Source organism: Oncorhynchus masou, chromosome 32, assembly GCF_036934945.1.
Source record: "Oncorhynchus masou masou isolate Uvic2021 chromosome 32, UVic_Omas_1.1, whole genome shotgun sequence".
NCBI classification, from domain to species: domain Eukaryota; kingdom Metazoa; phylum Chordata; class Actinopteri; order Salmoniformes; family Salmonidae; genus Oncorhynchus; species Oncorhynchus masou.
In genome coordinates, this window is record NC_088243.1 from 21,750,156 (window position 1) to 21,775,100 (window position 24,945).

At 45.4% G+C, this 24,945-nt stretch overlaps 1 protein-coding gene across 1 annotated transcript in view; it reads left to right on the forward strand.

The window, feature by feature from the left end:
* Nucleotides 1-24,676, forward strand: part of LOC135525705 (cysteine-rich motor neuron 1 protein-like) — a 208,771-nt gene extending 184,095 nt beyond the window's left edge. Inside the window, exons 15-17 of the mRNA XM_064953494.1 lie at nt 10,663-10,785; nt 20,198-20,388; nt 20,779-24,676. Coding sequence (XP_064809566.1) covers nt 10,663-10,785; nt 20,198-20,388; nt 20,779-20,961 — 497 coding nt within the window. The 3' untranslated portion in view covers nt 20,962-24,676. The remainder of the gene's footprint in view (nt 1-10,662; nt 10,786-20,197; nt 20,389-20,778) is intronic.
* Nucleotides 24,677-24,945: the final 269 nt, after the last annotated feature.

Genomic DNA, 24,945 nt, shown 5'->3' on the forward strand with positions numbered 1-24,945 from the left:
AATGCTGCAGACACCTTGGGGAAACGACAGAAAGGGCTGACTCACTCCTCTCGCATTCACAGCCATATAAGGAGACAATGGAAAACTGAGCCTCAAAAATCCTGCTCATTTCCTGGATGCCGTTTCATCTTGGTTTTGCCTGTAGCTCACGTTCTAGGGCACGCACAGAAAATATCTTTGCAGTTCTGGAAACGTCAGAGTGTTTTCTTTCCAAAGCTACCAATTATATGCATAGTCGAGCATCTTTTTGTGACAAAATATTGCGCTTAAAACGGGCACGTCTTTTTATCCAAAAATGATATAGCGCCCCCAGAGTTTCAACAGGTTAATATCACCTCTTGTGTACTTCTGACTATGCTCTACATCTCTGATTATTCTACATGTAACTCTATCAGAGTTATACAGCAAGTCACTACATGTTTTTTATGAGCAGTAAACATCAATTGATCATGTCATTTCAGATATGTGGTAGCCTATCCATTTTGGCATGTAGCTAGCCAAGCAAACAATGTGTAATTTAGTTAGGATTAGTCTTTTAGAACGAACTTGACATTGGCAAGTCCCTGTCCTGGTGAAAGGACAGGGACTTGGGGCTTCCACAGGACCCACCAGGCTGGGACTAGTGCCATCAACACTATAGGATTGAAAGCAAATCAACCAGAACTTGGATATAGCCATGTAGTTTATCCCCTGAAAGTTAGCTTGTTAACGAGCCATATTGAGGTGATCTGTTGTTAGCTTGCTAGCCAATTTGACATGGTCCATCGATCAATGTAGCCTACCATGTCTATCAGCAGCAATCATGATTAAATATTCTTAAAAGCAATATTGAAATGCTAACTTTGTTAGGTAGGCCTATGCTGGTTGGTGAAAAAAGGACATTAGGTCCACTTAAAGGCAAATGTGCCCTTCTGGTGCTTGACAGGCTGAGGCCACAAAGGATGGGGAAATAACCTAAACCACTCATACTTGTCATGTTAGTTCACCTTTATTTGATTAAAATATCCAATTAATGGTGGCCAATATTGAGAGATGTTGTGAGGCTACCCTACGCAACTGAAATTGCATGATCAATTGATGTTTACTGATCATGAAAAGCAGGCAGTTACTTGCTGTATAACTCTGATGATAGAGCTAAATGTAGAATAATCTGAGATATGTACTTCTGACAATGCTCCTCAAAAGGTGATGGTATTAAAACCAAATAGTTAACAATTATTTAACAATCCCTTGAAAACGGCACACAGTTGTCAATGGTTTTAGCAGAGCTGGGGGACTCCTTGACCCCCAGCCGGCAAATTGAACACACTGCACCTTATTGTGACGTTGTATTGATATTGACTCATTCACACCATGTCCCTCAAATATTTATTCTGTTGACTGTTAAACTATGATTAATTGAGGACAACCACAGCAAACACCTTCATTGAGATTAATCATCTGAATGGAGGGATTAGGGTTTGACTGGTGATGTCAAGTAAATTAGCATGCTTTGCTTAGGCTAGGATAATGGATTGATAATAGCTCCCTCTGTTCTCTCTCACCGTCCTGCCCTGGATCGATGAGATGCAGTAGAAGTGTAATTAGCTGACGAGAACTCCACTGCCCTTAATTCATCCCTGGGTTCAAATACTATTTGAAAGAATTTAATGGACTTTATCTTTGCTAGATTGCGCCCACCTGTCACTCCAAGCAGACTAGAGCAACTGTTCAAATTATTGTTGTGGTGCCCAACAATTACTGGTTGAACAGTTGGAGAAGAGGGCTGATAAAGATCAGACAGAGTAATGTAATCCCTTATTGTGATTGGCTGGAGATTAAAATAAACATTTGACCTCTTCTCAGATTCAGGCACAACTAATTAAGAGGAAGGTCACTTTAATTTGTTTTATTTCACCTTTATTTAACCAGGTAGGCCAGTTGAGAACAAGTTCTCATTTACAAGCTGATGCTTAAAGTTAGTGAGGAAGATATACAGTGGGGAGAACAAGTATTTGATACATTGCCGATTTTGCAGGTTTTCCGACTTACAAAGTATGTATCATAGGTACACTTCAACTGTGAGAGATGGAATCTAAAACAAAAATCCAGAAAATCACACTATGATTTTTTAAGTAATTAATTTGCATTTTATTGTATGACATAAGTATTAGATACATCAGAAAAGCAATACATTAATATTTGGTACAGAAACCTTTGTTTGCAATTACAGAGATCATACGTTTCCTGTAGTTCTTGACCAGGTTTGCACACTGCAGCAGGGATTTTGGCCCACTCCTCCATACAGACCTTCTCCAGATCCTTCAGGTTTCGGGGCTGTCGCTGGGCAATACGGACTTTCAGCTCCCTCCAAAGATTTTCTATTGGGTTCAGGTCTGGAGACTGGCTAGGCCACTCCAGGACCTTGAAATGCTTCTTACGGAGCCACTCCTTAGTTGCCCTGGCTGTATGCTGGAAGACCCAGCCACGACCAATCTTCAATGCTCTTACTGAGGGAAAGAGGTTGTTGGCCAAGATCTCGCGATACATGGCCCCATCCATCCTCCCCTCAATACGGTGCAGTCGTCCTGTCCCCTTTGCAGTAAAGCATCCCCAAAGAATGATGTTTCCACCTCCATGCTTCACGGTTCGGATGGTGTTCTTGGGATTGTACTCATCCTTCTTCTTCCTCCAAACACGGCATGTGGAGTTTAGACCAAAAAGCTATATTTTTGTCTCATCAGACCACATGACCTTCTCCCATTCCTCCTCTGGATCATCCAGATGCTCATTGGCAAACTTCAGATGGGCCTGGACATGCGCTGGCTTGAGCAGGGGAACTTGTGTGCTCTGCAGGATTTTAATCCATGACGGCGTAGTGTGTTACTAATGGTTTTCTTTGAGACTGTGGTCCCAGCTCTCTTCAGGTCATTGACCAGGTCCTGCCGTGGAGTTCTGGGCTGATCCCTCACCTTCCTCATGATCATTGATGCACCACGAGGTGAGATCTTGCTTGGAGCCCCAGACCGAGGGTGATTGACCGTCATCTTGAACTTCTTCCATTTGCTAATAATTGCACCAACAGTTGTTGCCTTCTCACCAAGCTGCTTGGCTATTGTCCTGTAGCCATCCCAGCCTTGTGCAGGTCTACAATTGTATCCCTGTTGTCCTTACACAGCTCTCTGGTCATGGCCATTGTGGAGAGGTTGGAGTCTGTTTGATTGAGTGTGTGGACAGGTGTCTTTTATATAGGTAACGAGTTCAAACAGGCGCAGTTAATACAGGTAATGAGTGGAGAACAGGAGGGCTTCTTAAACAAAAACTAACAGGTCTGTGAGCTGGAATTCTTACTGGTTGGTAGGTGATCAAATCCTTATGTCATGCAATAAAATGCAAATTAATTACTTAAAAATCATACAATGTGATTTTCTGGATTTTAGTTTTAGATTCCGTCTCACAGTTGAAGTGTACCTATGATAAAAATGACAGACCTCTACATGCTTTGTAAGTAGGAAAACCAGCTAAATCGGCAGTGTATCAAATACTTGTTCTCCCCACTGTAAGTCTCCAACTTCAGTGATTTTTGCAATTCGTTAGTCATTGGCAGCAGAGAACTGGCAGGAAAGGCGACTAAAGCAGGAGTTGGCTTTGGGGCTGACCAGTGAGATATACCTGCTGGAGCGTGTGCTACGGGTGGGTGTTATGTTGACCAGTGAGCTTATAGATGACCTGGAGCCAGTGGGTCTGGCGACGAATATGTAGTGAGGGCCAGCCGAGTATGGAATACCAGTCGCAGTGGTGGGTGGTATATAGGGATTTGGTGACAAAACGGATGGCACTGTGGTGGACTGCATCCAGTTTGCTGAGTAGAGTGTTGGAGGCTATCTTGTAAATGACATCGCCGAAGGCGGATCGGTAGGATAGTCAGTTTTACGAGGGCATGTTTGGCAGCGTGAGCGAAGCAGGCTTTGTTGCAAAATGACTGTGCTCTTCAAACGGGGATGATATTAAACACAGTTAACACAGCGTCCAAAGAAGGGCCAGATGTATACAGAATGGTGTCGTCTGCGTAGAGGTGGATCAAGGAATCACCTGCAGCAAGAGCGACATCATCACCACTAACTCACTGCAGCTTGCTCCCGAAAATGTTTCCAAAAAATACCAAAAAATTATTATATACATTTATTATATACAATTATTATAGAATTTTTTTATTGGGTTTTCCCCAAGTAAGAGTAGTGCTCCACCACTATGTAAAGCGGAAACTGATATTCAGTAATGGTAGAGAAACTCTTTGATCGCCAAAGACAGGCCGTTCATAAATTCAGAGCGTTATAATGTACCTCATTGAATTCAGAGCATTTTCTCAGTAAGGCTATCGTGACAGAGCACACTCAGGATGCACAGAGTGCACCCCGACTATAGTGTTGTCCAATCATACAAACTTTGTGTAGTGGCAGCCAAACACAAGTCAAATGACCAAATTTTCTAAACAGCTTCAACAAATGACAGAATATTTTCTATATTTAGCAAAATCGAATTCATTATTATATAGATTGAAGATCGGCTCATGAATAACAGGGAAATAAAGAGATTAAATAGCGAAGCATCTTAATAACTTCTTATGGTATAGGGGACGCTTACTCCCACTTGGCCAAAAGCCAGGGAAAATGCAGCGCGCCAAATTCAAATAAAATTATATAAAATATAACATTATCTAACAAAATCTAAAATCTAACAATCTTTCATTAAATCACACATGTAAGATACTAAATTAAAGCTACACTCGTTGTGAATCCAGCCAAGATGTCAGATTTTAAAAAGGCTTTTCGGTAAAAGCATAAGAAGCTATTATCTTATGATAGCACAACAGTAAACAATGAGGGTAGCATATTTCAACACTGCAGGCGCTACACAAAACGCAGAAATAGAATATAAAACATGCCTTACCTTTGACAAGCTTATTTTGTTGGCACTCCAATATGTCCCATAAACATCACAATTGGTCCTTTTGTTCGATTAATTCCGTCCATATATATCCAAAATGTCAATTTATTTGGTGCGTTTGATCCAGAAAAAAACAGCTTCCAAATTGCGCACCGTCACTACAAAATATTTCAAAAGTTGCCTGTAAACTCTTCCAAAACATTTCAAACTACTTTTGTAATACAACTTTAGGTTTATTTTTAAACGTTAATAATCGATCAAATTGAAAACTGGTTTATCTGTGTTCAATACAGGAAGACAACAAACCAAGCTACTTTTCAAGTCTTGTGCAACTCTCAACAGTGTTACGCAGTTCGTAGATGGCCATACTTTTTCATTGAACAAAGGAATAACCTCAACCAAATTCCAAAGACTGGTGGCATCCAGTGGAAGTGGTAGGAAATGAAAAGAAGTTCCTAAGAAATATTGTTTCCCAATGAGAACTCAATGAACAGACAGACCTAAAAAGAAATACATTCTGAACGGTTAGTCCTCGGGGTTTTGCCTGCTACATAAGTACTGTTATACTCAGACATGATGAAAACCGTTTTAGAAGTGTTTTCTGTCCAAATATACTAATACTATGCATATCTTATATTCTTGGCATGAGTACCAGGAAGTTGAAATTGGACACGCTATTTATCCAAAAGTTAAAATGCTGCCCACTATACCTTAAGAAGTTAAAATAGGGACCAACTTTGTTTTAAACATATCCATATATACTCTTATACCGTTTGTTGATCACATTCTCGGCCGAAGCTCTCATAACGGCAGCAAGTAGGGGAGACCGGGGATGGTTGTAACACTTAGCATTTTTTGTCAATTTCTCAGAGATTGAACTACTACATTCAAAATGTGTGTTTGAAAATTTGATTTGATTTGAGGGGTGGTGTGTGTGTGTGTGTGTGTGTGTGTGTGTGTGTGTGTGTGCCTGATTAACCCTCTAACTTCTCAACTGAATGTGTGTGCGTGCATGCGCGTGTTTGTAATTAGCTAGTTTCAATTTTAGCTACATATTAAAACTTTATCATTGCTAAATTACATGAAATAATAAAGACACTGGTTATTAACCTGGTATATGTTTGGTGAATGTAACTACAAAGCAGGTGATGCCATCACAAAAAATGTGCAGAGTCTTGCTTCTTCACGTGAGGGTTGATGTAACGTGTACACTAATAAAATGGGAAGCAAGTACAGGGAGTGAATTTAATAAATAAACGAACATGGAACAAAAAAGAAACAAGAGAAATGCACAGACATGAAGCATATAACCAGAATCAATAACGCCAGAGTAACGGTATGGTTCCCAAACAGAGACAACGATAGACAGCTGTCCCTGATTGAGAACCATACCGGGCCAAAACAAAGAAATACAAAACATAGACAAATTAACATAAAATGCCCACCCAAATCATACCCTGACCAAACCAATATAGAGACATAAAAAGCTCTCTAAGGTCAGGGCGTGACTGAGTAAAGAACCTGTCACGTTCGTAATAAGGACGGGACCAAGGCGCAGCGTGATTGAAGTTCCACATCTTTATTATGGTGAAACTTTAAACAAAAACAATAAACGAAACGTGAAAGTAGTGGTGCACATGCACAAACACAAAACAATATCCCACAAACACAGGTGGGACAAATGGCTACCTAAATATGATCCCCAATTAGAGGCAACGATTACCAGCTGCCTCTGATTGGGGACCATACAAAACACCAACATAGAAATGTTGAGCTAGACCACCCCCTAGTCACGCCCTGACCTACTACACCATAGAGAACCAAGGACTCTCTATGGTCAGGGCGTGACAGAACCAAAGGGAGTGACAGATGTAGGGGTGCGGACTCCGGCCGCAAAAGCTGAAACCAAATGGGGGGTGAGGGGAGGTGACTAGTGTCGGAGGCGGCTCCGGTGCGGGTCGTACCCCCCCTAGCTAGACCCCGGATCCGACCATGGCGCCGGACTGAACGCTGTGCCTGGACTGGGCACCGGTGCAGAGGAGGGCTCCGGCTATGGAGCCGGGCTGAACGCCATGCCTGGACTGGGCACCGACGCAGAGAGCTCCGGCCCTGGTGCTGGGTTGGACGCCATGCCCGGACTGGGCATCGGCACAGAAGAAGACTCGGCCATGGAGCTGGGCTGGCCGCCGAGCCTGGACTGGGCACCGGCGCAGAGGAATGCTCCGGGCTTGGAGCGGGACTGGACGCCATGCTTGGACTGGCCACCGGCGCAGAGGAAGGCTCCGGCCTTGGAGATGGACTAGACACCATGCCTGGACTGGGCACCGGCCCAGAGGAAGGCTCCTGCCCTGGAGTGGAACTGGACACCATGCCTGGACTGGGCACCGGCGCAGAGAGCTCCGGCCCTGGTGCTGGGTTGGACGCCATGCCTGGACTGGGCATCGGCACAGAAGAAGACTTGGCCATGGAGCTGGGCTGGCCGCCGAGCCTGGACTGGGCACCGGCGCAGAGGAATGCTCCGGGCTTGGAGCGGGACTGGACGCCATGCTTGGACTGGCCACCGGCGCAGAGGAAGGCTCCGGCCTTGGAGATGGACTAGACACTGTGGCTGGACTGGGCACCGGCCCAGAGGAGGGCTCCGGCCTTGGAGCTGGGTTGGACGCCGTGCCTGGACTGGGCATCGGCGCAGAGGAAGGCTCCAGCCTTGGAACTGGACTGGACACCATGCCTGGACTGGGCACCGACCCAGAGGAAGGCTCCTGCCCTGGAGCGGAACTGGACACCGTGCCTGGACTGGGCATCGGAGCAGAGGAAGACTCCGGCCTAGGAGCTGGGTTGGACTCCGCGCCCGGACTGGGCACCGGCGCAGAGGAAGGCTCCAGCCTTGGAACTGGACTGGACACCATGCCTGGACTGGGCACCGACCCAGAGGAAGGCTCCTGCCCTGGAGCGGAACTGGACACCGTGCCTGGACTGGGCATCGGAGCAGAGGAAGACTCCGGCCTTGGAGCTTGACTGGACACCTGGCCTGGACTGGGCACTGGCGCAGAGGAAGGCTCCTGACCTGGAGCGGATCTGGACACCATGCCAGGACTTGGCATCGGCGCAGAGGAAGGCTCCTGCCCTGGAGCGGGACTGGACACCGTGCTTGGACTGGACACTGGCGCAGAGGAACGCCTCCGGGCTGGTGAGACGCACTGGAGGCCTGGTGGGTAGAGCGGGCACAGGTGGCACCAGACTGCTGACACACACTTCAGGGAGAGTGCGGGGAGGTGGCACAGGACGTACCGGACTGGGGAGACGCACTGGAGGCCTGTTGTGTGGAGCCAGCACTGGTGGCACGCACTTCAGGGAGAGTGCGGGGAGCTGGCACAGGACGTACAGGACTGGGGAGGTGCACTGGAGGCCTGGTGCGTGGAACCTGCACAGGTGGCACCGGACTGGTGACACACACTTCAGGGCGAGTGCGAGGAACTGGCACAGGATGTACCGGACTGGGGAGGCGCACTGGAGGCCAGATGCGTGAAACTGGTGCAGATGGCACCGGACTGGTGTCACGCTCTTCAGCACGCCTGCGCTGCAGCATTCTCATCACTACCATCTCTTTCTGGTATCTTTCATCCAATTCCTCCACCGACTCCCAAACAGGCTCTGGCACTCTCCGCTGCTCACCTGCCAGCTCCATGTGCCCCACCCCAAAAAAATCTTGGGATTTCTGTGGCCGCAGTCCCCGGCGTCGGTCGCTGTCCTTCCACCTTCCTTGGTGTCTCCTTCCAAGGAAGGGTCTCACAACCTCCCATGATTTCTTCCCAGGTCCAAAACTCCTTTACCTCCGTCACACGATGCTTGGTCCTTGCTTGGTGGGATATTCTGTCACGTTCGTAATGAAGACGGGACCAAGGCGCAGCGTGATTGAAGTTCCACATCTTTATTACGGTGAAACTTTAAACAAAAACAATAAACCAATAACGAAACGTGAAAAACACAAAACAATATCCCACAAACACAAATGGCTACCTAAATATGATCCCCAATTAGAGGCAACAATTACCAGCTGCCTCTAATTGGGAACCATACAAAACACCAACATAGAAATGTTGAGCTAGACCACCCCCTAGTCACGCCCTGACCTACTACACCATAGAGAACCAAGGGCTCTCTATGGTCAGGGCGTGACAGAACCAAAGGGAGTGAAAGATATAGGGGAGGTAATCAGGAGGGTGATGGAGTCCAGGTGTGTCTCATGAGGCGCAGGTGCACGTAACGATGGTGACAGGTGTGCATAATGAGAACTGGTGACAACAAGCGCCAGAGAGAGGGAGCGGGAGTAGGTGTGACAGTACCCCCTCCCTGACGCGTGGCTCCAGCCACAGGACGCCATACTCTACTGAGGCGCGGGAACCCGTAGGTCCGGCTGAGGCGTGGGAACCCATAGATCCGGCTGAGGCTCGGGAGCCCGTAGAGCCGGCTGAGGTGCGGGAGCCTGACAAGCCAACCGAGGCTTGAGAACCTGACGAGCCAACCGAGGCTTGAGAACCTGACGAGCCAACCGAGGCTTGAGATCCTGACGAGCCAGCTTTTGCAATGGAAGCCTGATGAGCCAACCAGGGCTTGTGAACCTATCATTTTAGCTGAGGTATGGAAGCTGGTCGAGCCAGCTGAGGCATCCCCCGTTGCGTCGGCAGCCGCCCATGGACCCGGCATCACCTGAGGTGTTATTCTGTCATGTGTATGCTAATAAACAGAAGCAAGTACAGGGAGTGAATTTAATAAATAAATGTACATGGAAGAAAACAAAACACATGAGTAGTGTACAGACATGAAGCACTGGAACAGAAACAGTAACGCCTGAGAAAGGAACCAAAGGGAGTGACAGATACAGGGGAGGTAATCAGGAAGTTGATGTCTCATGAGGCACAGGTACGCGTAACGCTGGTGACAGGTGCGTAATAATGAGAACTGGCGACAACGAGTGCCAGAGGGAGAGCGGGAGTACACGTGACAGTTGAGGAATAGCCTCTTCCTGATCGGAGATATTGAGTGTTATAACTAACCCGTGTTACAACCATCCCCAGTTTGCCCGATGGCAAAAATTATATAGCAGTATTTTGACATGCATAGGTCAGAGACCTGCTTTGATAATGCAATCTATTGATTACAGAATAAAGTAAGTAATTTTCATGCGAGACAGGATTTAGGATTTGGAGTTTCAATGGGACTGGGACTGGATAGAAAAATTGCCTAAACTCTGAAACAGGATAGAATTTTCTGTCATTGCTCTCTGAATTGTTAACAACCTTTTATGTCTGTGAGAGAAATGCCTTCGTAGTGAATTGTGCATAGGCCTATCAAATGTGTGACTGTTTGAAGAGTCACAATGACAGCTCAAAGAGGCACAGGTTATTTTATAGGCTGTAGGGGTTTCCTATAGGGTGTATTAACTGCATTCAGGTCGTGTGTGCAGTCCGGCAATGTCAATTATGCGTGTGTGAAGTAAATACACTAGGCTAAAGGCTTCCACGCAACAACCTGTTTGGATAATGTGCAATTAAAGTTTTTGCTAATCTGTTTTGTACTTTGTGGAATTGCATTAGTTGCGACATTGTAATTGGCATAAATATTTTTGGGTAAATGTAAATAGTGTTCCCGGTTACCCATGTTATCCCTACTCACCACATATTTCAATATAACTCCTAATTCCTCTCTCTCTAACCATGTCTCCATGTTATGTTACAGAGATGTACGCACCAGCCCCCACCAACATGCCCATTGAGAAGACAGACCAGCACAGAGGTAGGAAGCAGCACCAGCCTGCCTGGCCCACCCGCAGTGAGAACGACATCATGCCCCAGTTCAAAGGTCAGAGTTCAAATCAAACACTTCCTTGTCTGAAAAAGAGACGTGTCCACACAGCATGCGCTCACACACACACAAAAACACTGTCTGTCTCCTCAGTGCTGCTGTAGCTGCTTAATGTTTCTGCTGTCGTCCATACTGTGCCTTCGTGAAGTATTCAGACCCCTTGACTTTTTTCACATTTACTTTAAGTTACTTTACAGCTTTAGTCTAAAATTGATGAAATGATATTTTTTTCTCATCAATCTACACACAATAGCCCATACTGACAAAGCAAAAATTGATTTCATTCCAAGGTTTTACTTTATTTTTCAATTTTCTACATTGTAAAATCATGAAGACATCAAAACTATGAAATAACGTGGTAACCAAAACAATTGTTAAACAAATCACAATATATTTGAGATTCTTCAAAGTATCCACCCTTTGCCTTGATAACAGCTTTGCACACTCTTGGCATTCTCTCAACCAGCTTCATGAGAATGCATTTCAATTAGCAGGTGTGCCTTGTTAAGTTTGTTTGTGTAATTTCTTTCAGTCTTAATGCGTGGGGGGGGGGTCAGGAAGTCCAGGACCCAGTTGCACAGGGCAGGGTCGAGACCCGGGGTCCCGAGTTTGGAAGGTACTATGGTGTTAGATGCTGAGCTGTAGTCGATGAACAGCAATCTTACATAGGTATTCCTCTTGTCCAGATGGGCTAGGGCAGTGTGCAGTGTGATTGCAATTACGTCGTCTGTGGACCTATTGGGGCGGTAAGCCAATTGGAGTGGGTCTAGGGTGTCAGGTAGGGTGGAGGTGATTTGGTCCTTGACTAGTCACTCAAAGCACTTCATGATGACGGAAGTGAATGCTATGGGGCGATAGTCATTTAGCTGAGTTACCTTAGCTTTCTTGGGAACAGGAACAATGGTGGCCCTCTTGAAGCATGTGGGAATAGCAGACTGGGATAAGGATTGAGGATGTCCGTAAACACACCAGCCAGCTGGTCTGCGCATGCTCTAAGGACGTGGCTAGGGATGCCATCTGGGCCGGCAGCCTTGCGAGGGTTAACACATTTAAATGTTTTACTCACATTGGCTGCAGTGAAGGAGAGCCCGCAGGTTTTGGTAGCGGGCCATGTCGGTGGCACTGTATTATCCTCAAAGCAAACAAAGAAGTTGTTTAGTTTGTCTGGGAGCAAGACATCGTGGTACGCGACAAGACTGGTTTTCTTTTTGTAGTCCGTGAATGACTGTAGACCCTGCCACATACCTCTCGTGTCTGAGCCGTTGAATTGCAAATCTACTTTGTCTCTATACTGATGCTTAGCGTGTTTGATTGCCTTGCGGAGGGTATAGCTGCACTGTTTGTATTCGGTAATGTTTCCGGTCACCTTGCCCTGATTTAAAAGCGGTGGTACGGGCTTTCAGTTTTGTGCGAATGCTGCCATCAATCCACGGTTTCTGGTTGGGGAAGGTTTTAATAGTCGTTGTGGGTACAACATCACGATGCACTTGCTAATTAACTCGCTCACCGAATCAGCGTATTCATCAATGTTATTGTCTGATGCTATGCGGAACATATCCCAGTCCACGTGATCGAAGCAATCTTGAAGCATGGAATCTGATTGGCCAGACCAGAGTTGAACAGACCTGAGCACGGGCGTTTCCTGTTTTAGTTTCTGTCTAGTTTCTGGCTGGGAGCAACAAAATGGAATCGTGGAAGTTAGGGTAACGTCGCGGAAGTTAGAGTAACAATGATCCAGAGTTTTGCCAGCCTGGGTTGTGAATTCTGATAATTGCTGATAGAATTTAGGGAGCCTTGTTTTTAGATTAGCCTTGTTAAAATTCCCAGCTACAATAAATGCAGTCTCAGGATATGTGTTTTCCAGTTTACATAGTCCAATTAATGTTTTTCAGGGCTGTCGATGTGTCTGCTTGGGGGGGATATACATGACTCTGATTATAATTGAAGAGAATTCTCTTGGTAGATAATACGGTCGGCATTTGATTGTAAGGAATTCTTGGTCAGGTGAACAAAAGGACTTGAGTTCCTGTATGTTGTTATGATCTACACCACGTCTCGTTAATCATAAGGCATACACCCCTGCCCTTCTTACCAGAGAGATGTTTGTTTCTGTCAGCTCGATGCGCGAAGAAACCAGGTGGCTGTACTTACTCCGATAACATATCCCGAGTGAGCCATGTTTCTTTGAAACAAAGAAAGTTTCAATCTCTGTCTCTCTGGAAGGCAACCCTTGCTCGGATTTCATCTATCTTGTTGTCAAGAGACTGGACATTGGCGAGTCGTATACTTGGGAGCAGTGCGCAATGTGCCCATCTACGGAGCCTGACCAGAAGACCACTCCATCTGCCCCTTCTGTGGCACATTTGTTTTGAGTCGCCGGTTGGGATCCGATCCATTGTCCTGGGTGGTGGACCAAACAGAGGATCCGCTTCGGGAAAGTCATATTCCTGGTCGTAATGTTGGTAATTTGACGTTGCTCTTATATCCAATAGTTCCTCCCGGCTGTATGTAATAAAACTTAACCTCTTGATACTCCCCACCCCGGATCCGGGATCGTGAATAAAGCCTCAGGCTCATTAGCATAACGCAACGTTAACGATTTCTGAAAATCGCAAATAAAATGAAAATAATGCACCTGCTCTCAAGCTTAGCCTTTTCTTAACAACACTGTCATCTCAGATTTTCAAAATATGCTTTTGAACCATAGCAAATCACTAATTTGTGTAAGAGTATGCTAAGCTAGCTTAGCATTTAGAGTAGCATTTAGCACGCAACATTTTCACAAAAACCAGAACCAAATAAATAAAATCATTTACCTTTGAAGAGCTTCGGATGTTTTCAATGAGGAGACTCTCAGTTACATAGCAAATGTTCAGTTTTTCCTGAAAGTATCTTTGTGTAGGAGAAATCGCTCCGTTTTGTACATCACATTTGGCTACCGAAACGAACCAAAAATTCAGTCACCAAAACGTCAAACTTTTTCCGAATTAACTCCATAATATCGACCGAAACATGGCAAACGTTGTTTGGAATCAATCCTCAAGGTGTTTTTTCACATCTCTTCATTGATATGCAGTTCGTGGAAGCCTGCTTTCCCCTCAGAATCGCATAGAAAAATACCAGCAGCTGAAAAAGACGCACCAATTTCGGAGCAGGACACCGGGCGGACACCTGGTAAATGTGGTCTCTTATGGTCAATCTTCCAATGATATGCCTACAAATACGTCACAATGCTGCAGACACCTTGGGGAAACGACAGAAAGGGCAGGCTCATTCCTCTCGCATTCACAGCCATATAAGGAGACAATGGAAAACGGAGCCTCAAAAATCCTGCTGGTTTCCTGGATGCCGTTTCATCTTGGTTTTGCCTGTAGCTCCTGTTCTAGGGCACCCACAGAGAATATCTTTGCAGTTCTGGAAACGTCAGAGTGTTTTCTTTCCAAAGCTATCAATTATATGCATAGTCGAGCATCTTTTTGTGACAAAATATTGCGCTTAAAACGGGCACGTCTTTTTATCCAAAAATGAAATAGCGCCCCCATAGCATCAAGAGGTTTTAAGATTTCCTGGGGTAACAATGTAAGTGTCAATGGTGTATTGCAGGCAAAGTCAGGCGCAGGAGAGCAGAGTATAATGAACAGGCGCACTTTTATTAGTTCCAAAAACGAGAGCACTACATAAATCATACGCGCTCAAAAATCGGAACATAAAAATAAAGCGCGTAAACTAACACCACACAACATGAAACAATTACACACAAACATGATGTCTGAGGGTTAAATACAAGTAGATTGATTGGGGAAATGAAAACCAGGTGATTATGGAAACAAGACAAGACAAATGGACATGGAACGGTGATGGCTAGAAAGCCGGTGACATCAATCGCCGAACACCGCCCGAACAAGGAGAGGAGCCGACTTCGGCGGAAGTCGTGACAGTACCCCCCCCCCTTGACGCGGGGCTCCAGCGGCGCGCCGACACTGGCCTAGAGGATGACCCGGAGGACGAGGCGCAGGACGATCCGGCCGGCGACGGTGAAACTCCCGCAGCAGTTCAGGATCCAAAACATCTGCAACCGGAACCCAGCACCTCTCCTCCGGTCCGTACCCCTCCCACTCCACGAGGTACTGAAGGCCCCCCACCCGATGCCTCAAATCCAGGATGGAACGAACGATGTACACCGGGCCCCCTAAAAGTCCAAAGGGGGTGGAGGACCTCCCGCACCTCAGATGCCTGCAGCGGACCAGCCACCACTGGCCTGAGGAGACACACATGGAACGAGTGGTTAATACGATAATCAGAGGGAAGCTGTAATCTATAACATACCTCGTTCACCCTCAGGACTTTAAATGGCCCCACAATCCACGGACCCAGCTTCCAGCAGGGCAGGCGGAGGGGCAGGTTACGGGTCGAGAACCAGACCCGGTCCCCCGGTGCGAACACCGGGGTCTCACTGCAGTGACGGTCCGCACTGGCTTTCTGGCGACGCATGGCTTGCTGGAGATAGACACGGGCGGCCTCCCATGTTTCCTCCTCGCATAAATCAGTCGTCCACTGCAGGTGTCTCGGTCTGACCCAGATGCCACGGTGCCAGAACCGGCTGGTACCCCAATACGCACTGAAAGGGGGAGAGGTTAGTGGAGGAGTGACGAAGTGAGTTCTCTGCCATCTCAGCCCAGGGCACAAACTGCCCTCTCCCCCGGCCGGTCCTGGCAATAGGACCGCAGATACCTGCCCACATCCTGGTTGACTCTCTCTACCTGCCCGTTACTCTCGGGGTGAAAAACTGAGGTAAGGTTAATCGAGACCCCCAGACGTTCCATGAACGCCTTCCAAACTCTCGTCATGAACTGGGGACAACGATCCGACACTATATCCTCAGGCATCCCGTAGTGCCAGAATATGTGTGTAAACAGGGCCTCCGCAGTCTGTAGGACCGTAGGGAGACCAGGCAGAGGGAGGAGACGACAGGACTTAGAAAATGATCCACAACGACCAGGATCTTGGTATTTCCCTGTGAGGGAGAAAGATCCGTTAGGAAATCCACTGACAAATGTGACCAAGGTCGTTGTGGAACGGGTAAGGGATGGAACTTACCTCTGGGCAGGTGTCTCAGAGCCTTACACTGGGCACACACCGAGCAGGAGGGGACATAAACCTTCACTTCCTTAGCCAAAGTGGGCCACCAGTACTTCCCAGTCAGACAGCGCACCGCCCGACAGATCCCCCGGATGACCAGAGGTGGGAGACGTGAGGGCCCAGGAGATCAACTGGTCATGGACAGCAGACAGAACGTACATACGCCCAACGGGACACTGGAGGGGAGTGGGCTCTGTACGCAACGCCTGCTCAATGTCCGCATCCAGATCCCACACGACGGCGCAAACAGGCAGGAGGCCGGGAGTATGGGAGTTTGATCCATAGGCCTCTCCTCTGTTTCATACAGCCGGGACAGTGCGTCTGCCTTCTTATTCTGGGAACCTGGTCTGTAGGATAGGGTAAACACAAAATGGGTAAAGAACATGGCCCACCTTGCCTGACGAGGTCTCCTCGCTGCCCGGATGTACTCCAGGTTGCAGTGGTCAGTCCAGATGAGAAAAGGGTGTTTAGCCCCCTCAAGCCAATGTCTCCACTCGTTCAAAGCTTTAACCACAGCCAACAACTCCCGGTCCCCCACATCGTAGTTACACTCCTCTGGGCTGAGCTTCTTCGAGAAGAAAGCACAGGGGCGGAGTTTCGGTGGCATGCCCGAGCGCTGTGAGAGCATGGCTCCTATCGCAGCCTCAGACGCATCCACCTCCACTATGAATGCCAAAGAGGGATCCGGATGGGCCAGCGTTGGAGCCGAAGTAAACAGAGCTCTTAGTTGCCCAAAAGCCTTGTCTACCTCAGTCGACCACCACAACCTTACAGGACCCCCCTTCAGCAGTGAGGTAATGGACGCAGCAACCTGGCCAAAACCCCAGATAAATCTCTGGTAGTAATTGGCAAACCCTAAAAATCTCCGCACCTCCTTTACCATGGTGGGAGTCAGCCTATTACGCACGGCTGCAATGCGGTCACTCTCCATCTCCACCCCTGATGTGGAATTGCGATACCCTAGGAAGGAGACGGCCTGCTGAAAGAACAGGCATTTCTCAGCCTTGACGTACAGGTCATGCTCCAACAGTCATCCAAGTACCTTGTGCACCAAGGACACATGCTCGGAGTGTGTAGCGGAGTAAATCTGAATGTCATCGATATACACCACTACACCCTGCCCTTGCAGGTCCCTGAAAATCTCATCTACAAAGGATTGGAAAACTGATGGAGCATTCATCAACTCGTACGGCATAACGAGGTACTCATAATGCCCTGTGGTGGTACTGAATGCTGTCTTCCACTCGTCTCTCTCCCGGATACGCACCAGGTTATACGCACTCCTGAGATCTAGTTTGGTGAAGAAGCGCGCCCCATGCATTGACTCAATCGCCGTGGCGATAAGAGGTAGTGGGTAACTATACCTCACCGTGATTTGATTAAGACCTCTATATTCAATATCATCGTAAATATCCATCTTTCTTCTTCACAAAAAATAAACTCAAGGAGGTGGGTGAAGTAGAGGGCTGAATGTACCCCTGACTCAGGGATTCAGAGACATATGTATCAATAGCCACCGTCTCCGCTTGTGACAGGGGATACACGTGACTCCTGGGAAGCGCAGCATCTGCCAGGAGATTTATCACACAATCCCCCGTCGATGAGGTGGTAATTCTTTTTACAGAAGGCGAGAGCCAAAACGGCATATTCTGGGGTGATGTGCACGGTGGAGACCTGGTCTGGACTTTCCACCGTGGTAACACCAACGGAAACCCCTACACACCTCCCTGAGCACTCTCGCGACCACCACATGAGAGCCCTCTGTTGCCAGGAAATCGTGGGGTTATGCAGAGCCAAGGAAGGCCTAGTACCACAGGAAACGCAGGAGAGTCAATGAGAAAGAGACTGATTCTCTCCTTATGATTCCCCTGCATAACCATGGCCAAGGAGATGGTGGCCTCCTTGATTACGTCGGACCCTAAAGGTCGACTATCTAGAGCGTGTACCGGGAAGGGTCTACCTATAGGAAAAATGGGGATCCCTAACCTAATGGCTAATGCTCCGTCAATAAAATTCCCAGCTGCGCCTGAATCAACGAGCGCCTTATGCTGGGAATGTGGGGAAAACTCAGGGAAACAAACGGGCACAAATGCAGAAATGTTTTGGTACCCTTCCCCAGATCTGTGCCTCAACACAACCTTGTCTCGGAGTGCTACAGACAATTCCTTCGACCTCATGGCTTGGTTTTTGCTTTGACATGCACTGTCAACTATGAGAACTTATATAGACAGGTGCCTTTCCAAATCATGTCCAATCAATTTAATTTACCACAGGTGGACTCAAATAAAGTTGTAGAAACATCTCAAGGATGATCAATGTATTAAAGATGGCGCCGAAGAACATGGATGATGTTCTACATTCTACCAACCAATTGTGATGTTTTATTTCTTTTTTGCATTTTGTGTAACTTATTTTTTCAACATCCTCCCGGACACCCTAGACCCACTCCAATCCGCATACCGCTCTAACAGATCCAAAGATAATGCAATCTCAATCGCACTCCACACTGCCCTTTCTCACATAGGTGTTCCTTTTGTCTATGTGAGAATGCTGTTCATTGACTACAGCTCAGCGTTCAACAACATAGTGCCCACGAAGCTCATCACTAAGCTGAGGTTTCTGGGACTTAACACCTCCCTCTGCAACTGGATCCTGGACTTCCTGACAGGCCACCCAAGGTGGTAGAAGTAGGCAACACCACATCTGCCACACTGATCCTTAACAATGGAGCCCCTCAGGGGTGTGTCGTTAGTCCCCTCCTATACTCCCTGTTCACCCACGACTGCGTGGCCAAACACGACTCCAACACCATCATTAAGTTTGCTGACAATACAACAGTGTTAGTCCTGATCACCAACAATGATGAAAGGAGGCCTATAGGGAGGAGGCCAGAGAACTGGCACTGTGGTGCCAGGACAATAACCTCTCACTCAATGTGAGAAAGACTAAGGAGCTGATCGTGGACTACAGGAAAAGGCGGCTGAACAGGCCCCCATTAACATCAACGGGGCTGTAGTAGAGCGGGTCGAGAGTTTCAAGTTTCTTGGTGTCCACATCACCAACGAACTAGCATGTTCCAAACATACCAAGACAGTCATGAAGAGGGCACGACAACACCTTTTCCCCCTCAGGAGACTGAAAAGATTTGGCATGGGTCCTCAGATCCTCAAAAGGTTCTACACCTGCACCATCGAGAGCACCTTGACTGGTTGCATCACCTCCTGCTATGGCAACTGCTCAGCATCTGACCATAAGGCGCTACAGAGGGTAGTGCGAACGGCCCAGTACATCACTCGTTCCAAGCTTCCTGCCATCCAGGACCTATATAATAGGCAGTGTCAGAGGAAAGCCCATTCAATTGTCAGAGACTCCAGTCACCCAAGTTATAGACTGTTTTCTCTGCTACCTCACGGCAAGCAGTACCGGAGCGCTTGCCGTTAGGCCCAAGAGGCTCCTCAATAGCTTCTACCCCCAAGCCATAAGACTGCTGAATAATTAATTAAATCGCCACCGGACAATTTACATTGACCCCCCCCTCCCTTTTGTACACTGCTGCTACTCGCTGTTTATTATCAATGCATAGTCACTTCACCCCCCACCTACATGTACAAATTACCTCAACTAACCTGTACCCCGCACACTGACTCGTTACCGTTGCCCCCTGTATATAACCTCATTATTGTTTTTCTTATTGTGTTACTTTTTTATTGTTACTTTTTATTTTAGTCTACTTGGTAAATATTTTCTTAACTCTTCTTGAACTGCACTGTTGGTTAAGGGCTTGAAGGTAGGCATTTCAGAGTAAAGTCTGCACTTGTTGTATTCGGAGCATGTGACAAATAAAGTTTGCTTTGATTTGGAAACAGGATGCAGCTGAGCTCAATTTCGAGTCTCATAGCAAAGTACATGAATACTTTTGTAAATAAGGTATTGCTGTTTTTCACTTTTAATACATTTGCAATTCTACAAACTTTTTTGCTTTATCATTATGGGGTTTTGTGTGTAGATTGCAGAGGACTTTTTATAATAAGGCTGTAGCTTACAGCGTAGCACAATGTGGAAAAAGTCTAGGCGTCTGAATACTTTCCGGAGGCACATATGTAACTTTTCATCTCCCCACTTGGAGCAGAGTCTGCTGTTTCCTTTTAACTGCTACATATGAAGGCAAATCTTACATGAAACCAATCGCCAGTTAATGAATAATATATAAACATCTCGTGATACAGACTTTTAGGTGTGTCATGATGTTTGTGTGCTGCCTCTGTCACAGGGAACTTTGGTAGTCTCCAAATGCCCTATCTGGATGGGAAGACCCCAGTTCCCAGAGAAGACACCACACTGCACTCTGTGGCATGGGTGGCACTGCCCATCATCATGATGCTGTTCACCATCACAGCTCTTCTCTTCATTAACCAGAAGAAGCAGTGGATCCCCGTGCTCTGCTATCGCACGCCAACTAAGGTAGGGGGTGCCATTACCCACATTTACAGTATGCCTTGTTGGTTTCTGTACTGCTTTGTTGTTGTTGTAATATAGTTGATGGTCTAAAATGCCAAAATATCACATCAGCAGCTTATGGAGATGCATACTTGATCAACGTCTCTACATTTGAATCTTGAAATAATTTAATGAAAAAAAAGTTGTGCTATTACATAGAATGATTACATTGCCTAGCTTTGTTGTAATGATGAGCAGCAAATTCTGCCTTTACTGTATGTATACAGCCTGAAACGAGCCTTATTGAGAAATATAATATAGTATGAATATATCAATAAAATCTAAAGCTCTGAGCCTAACTAGTGTGATCTGTGGAAGTAACTAACTATATGTGTGTGTGTGTGTCCTCTGCAGCCCACCTGCCTCAACAACCAGCTGGTATATGTGGACTGCCAGAAAGGCACCAAGGTGCAGGTGGACAGTTCGCAGTGCATGCTCCGGATCGCTGACCCTGACTCCAGGTACAGCGGTTACTACAGCATGCAGAAACAAAACAACCTCAACCTGCAGGCTGACAATTTCTACCAGACTCAGTGAGACAGAGAGACTGGCCTGGCCTCGCCTCGAGTCCAGTACTCAGCAGTCAGCAAGCAGCCAAAACGAGAGAGAAAGAGCGCATTACCTACAGCACCGTCACAACAACTATTACTTAACACAGACGGATGGAAAAATGATACCAAACCTATCAATGACAAAATAACTAGCAAACTAGCAAAGTTCACTAGCAAAGACAGATAAATGACAATAATAATCTGCTCAAGATGAATAACGAATAAAACAAAATATAATGATGATGATTTTAAACTACAGCTAACACAATGGAAGAACCAGAATCTAGACTTTTCCTAGATTATTATTCAACTTCTTTTTGCCAGTGAGTGTTACACGTGTGATTGGTGTGTGTGATGGAGGCGTGCTTCTGTATGTGGGTCTTTGTGAATGTGTGTGTGTGTGTTTAAAGTTAGATATACATCTTTGCGATTAGGAAAAAGTGGGTATTTTTCAAAGTATGGTATTTTCCTGCATTCCTGCTTCCTTGAAAAAGGCCTTTGAAGAGAGAAACAGAATAATTCAAGCTAGTGTTTTCTGTTGAACACTGAAATTTTAGAACCAAAGCTCTGCTGACTGTATGTCGTATCAAAACACACCCTGTAAGAGAGATGCTAGAGGAACACTGTGGCCAGTCTGATCTGAGCCGTGGCAGGACGGACTGACGACTGCCAGACTCTATGTGGCACTGAGCCGAAAGAGAGAGAATGAGAGAAAGAAAGAGTTCAGATACCGTAGACCCCGTCACAGACAGACCTCAGCTGAGCACCTCTCTCAGGTCTGTTCAAGCTGGACTATTGCTCTCTTCTTGCCTTCCTCTTTCCTCCCCTTCTTTGAAAACGTTGACATTGGTTTGCTGTCTTGTTTTACCCCTGTGGAACGTCACCTGTTGGATAGAAGGTGGAAAGGAAGAAGAAGCTTCATTCACTCCATTTATTTTCCTTTGATATTCTGCTCAACATGTATAAAGTGTTATTTTCCTGGTCACCTTCAATTCTCCATAATCTTTTGGCTAAATGTATTTCACAACAAAGGGCAGGCTGACGCTGACTTTCACATACTCCAAACAATGGTGTCTTTTTTATTTGGATAAAGAATAAATGTGTTCGGGTTGATAAAGGCAGGATGAAGCTACCCACTGGGCACATATGTCTATTCCACGTTGGTTCAATGTAATGTCATTGAAATGACGTGGCAGCAACGTTGATTCAACCAGTGTGTGCCCAGTGGGTCGTGTAGTTCTTGAGGATTAAGGATTTGAGCATATGCTTTACAAGCTTTTCTGCTTTGTTTCTGTACGTCCTGTTTTACATGGAGTTGCACACACATAGGGAGACTATTTAGCTCCTTTAGGAAACACTGAGGATACAAGAAAACACAGAATCAAAGAATATGTTAAAATGTGTTTTCTCTCTGGGTTCTCTGAGGACGAGCTATATTAAAGTAGCTCTGATGTTTTTCTCCTTTTGTCTCCTCTTCTCGGTATTACCCAAGCACCTTTGTCTTCATTTATTCATTGCAAAACATTATACAGTTGGAACACGTATGTACATATTACTGCTGAAGATGAAAAATACATGAAATATTGTGTGACTATATACAGTATGTATGTGTCTATGTGTATGTTGTTTATTCATATATGTACATGTGTCAACCCACACATGCATGCACACATTTTTTCTTCACCTGTACATTTCTCAATTAATTTCCTATTGAATGTATTTATGATTGAGAAACAGATTTGATCTAATAATAGAAAACATGATGAGAACATACATTTTCATTGCTTTTTTGAAAAGAGGAGTGACGGAGACAGGACAGAAACACAAACATCTTATTCAATCTGTTTTTCCCTCATTTATTTGATGTCATTTTCATTTATTTTTGTTGAAAAACAGAATAGTCTGAGGGCTTTGTTTGATTGGTCTGTGAGTTCCCTATCTATTTGAGTCAATCAGTTTCCCTGAATGAAGCAGTGTCCAAAATGCCAACCATATATAGACAAGTGAGTTCTGAGCTGAGCAGTACCAGGCTCTCTCAATCTGTTATTCTTCTCTTTCATTTGTCATTTCTGAAGTTAAACTATTGAAAGGTGGGTGGACATAAGCTCTGGGAGAGAGGGTGGGATGGAGGAAGGTAGGGGTAGTAGTTGACTTTTATAGTTTGTCTTCGGTGTATCTTAGCCTGTCTGACAAATTTAAGTAGAATCATACATCTTGGCACTTTTATATCGAAAATAACCTTTTTTGGTTAGTTTTTAAAAAACATACCTTTCATTGAAAGAGTTGCCCTTAGTTCTTTTCTGAGCCCTGTCAGACCCAGTGTTACAGTTAGGTTCCAGTTGTTTCTGAATATTTGATCTACAAAACCGAAATTAACTTAACTCTCACGGTCATTGTATGCAGACACTGCATTTCTGTTTATAGGTGAGTATTTCTGGCAAGAACAAGAGGGGTAAATATTTACCTTTCAAAACATTAATTTCAGCTGAAGCTTGCTCTGTTTTCTCCTAACCTATATGTATTCTCCAGACATAGGAAAAACATACTCAAATCTACTATATAACTGACATGTACTGTATGTAAATGCTTTTTCAATGAAAGTTGATTGGTTTGATTCTCCAGCCATTATATACAGGTCTGTCTATCATCTGAACACAAACCACAGGCAAACCTCACTTAAATACACAATCCATATAATTTCCAATCGGTGAAGTGATGGATCATAATAATTGATTTGATTAAGGACCATACGTTCTATTACACTCGCATCACATTGACTGGCTGGGTTCATTTGTGACTTGGCTCTATGTTGCAGGATGTGGTGCTACATCCCCTACAGTATGGTTGAGTAATGTCATACAGGAATGCATCTTATTCACAATGGGTCTTACAGGGTGAAATCGTTGTATCTTTCAGTGCATCCTCCAAGTATTGTTGTAAATACTTGAGTATCACTTGCCAAAATAAAAAAATTAAACATTGTTGGAAAAGAGAGAGAGAAACAAATTAGATTTAATTTATTGTGTTAAATTACCTAAATAATTTATTAATGAGCAAGATAATTGAACATGAACATAATAGGCCTTAAACGATGATGCATCTGAAATTGTGAAACTATTTTAGTGTTGTGTCAGTCTCTCGAAGAGCATGTAAATAAGGTTGTACTTTAGGTAGGTGGAGAAGTTGGAGGATCACAAGCTTTCACATCTTTTCAGGGTTTTTGATCACATGGACCTGATTTAGCCGAATCCCAGATCTGTTTGTGCTGTCTTGCCAACTCCTATGGTCATTGTCACGCAGGACATAGGAGTTGGATAGCTAGACAACACAAATTCATCTGATCAGGCTGCATCTGCCTTGTCCAAGGAGCACAAAAGCCTGACACCCTGATGAGCATTTCCCTCTGTTCCAATAAAGATAGCCCATTGAGAGGGAAATATCTCTGTCCCCATTCTTTCCTGTTAACCATTTTATTTACACAACTGCCAATCCCCTTTAGAGTCTGAATATTACTGGTGTTTCATGCTTATGTAAAAATAAAAAATATGTTGATTGATAATGATGATATTGCAAAAATGAGATTTATTAAGAGGATAGATGAATATTTGACTGAATTTCCCGTAGCACAGCAGATTATTTTTTGCAAGTTCTTGTATTATTATTTTTTGTTTCTTTGCAGCACAATAAATCATTTGAAAAGATGTGTGGATCTTCCGTGCAATCATTATTAGTATTACTAGTACTGGGGTTGTCATTCTTACCTCTCAGGATTTGACACAAACCTGTCCATCTCCTCTGAAATCTGGGATTTCTGCCTCAATCATGAAATGTCAATGGTGCACTTTTTTGGCTATTTTCTGCTCGAGGAAGAAATCTCTGTGGGTTTAGAGATAGAGGATAGGTTCAATCAACAAAAGTTCAAGAGGAACAAAAACACAATTTCACCTGCAGCACTTTGAAAATATAACAG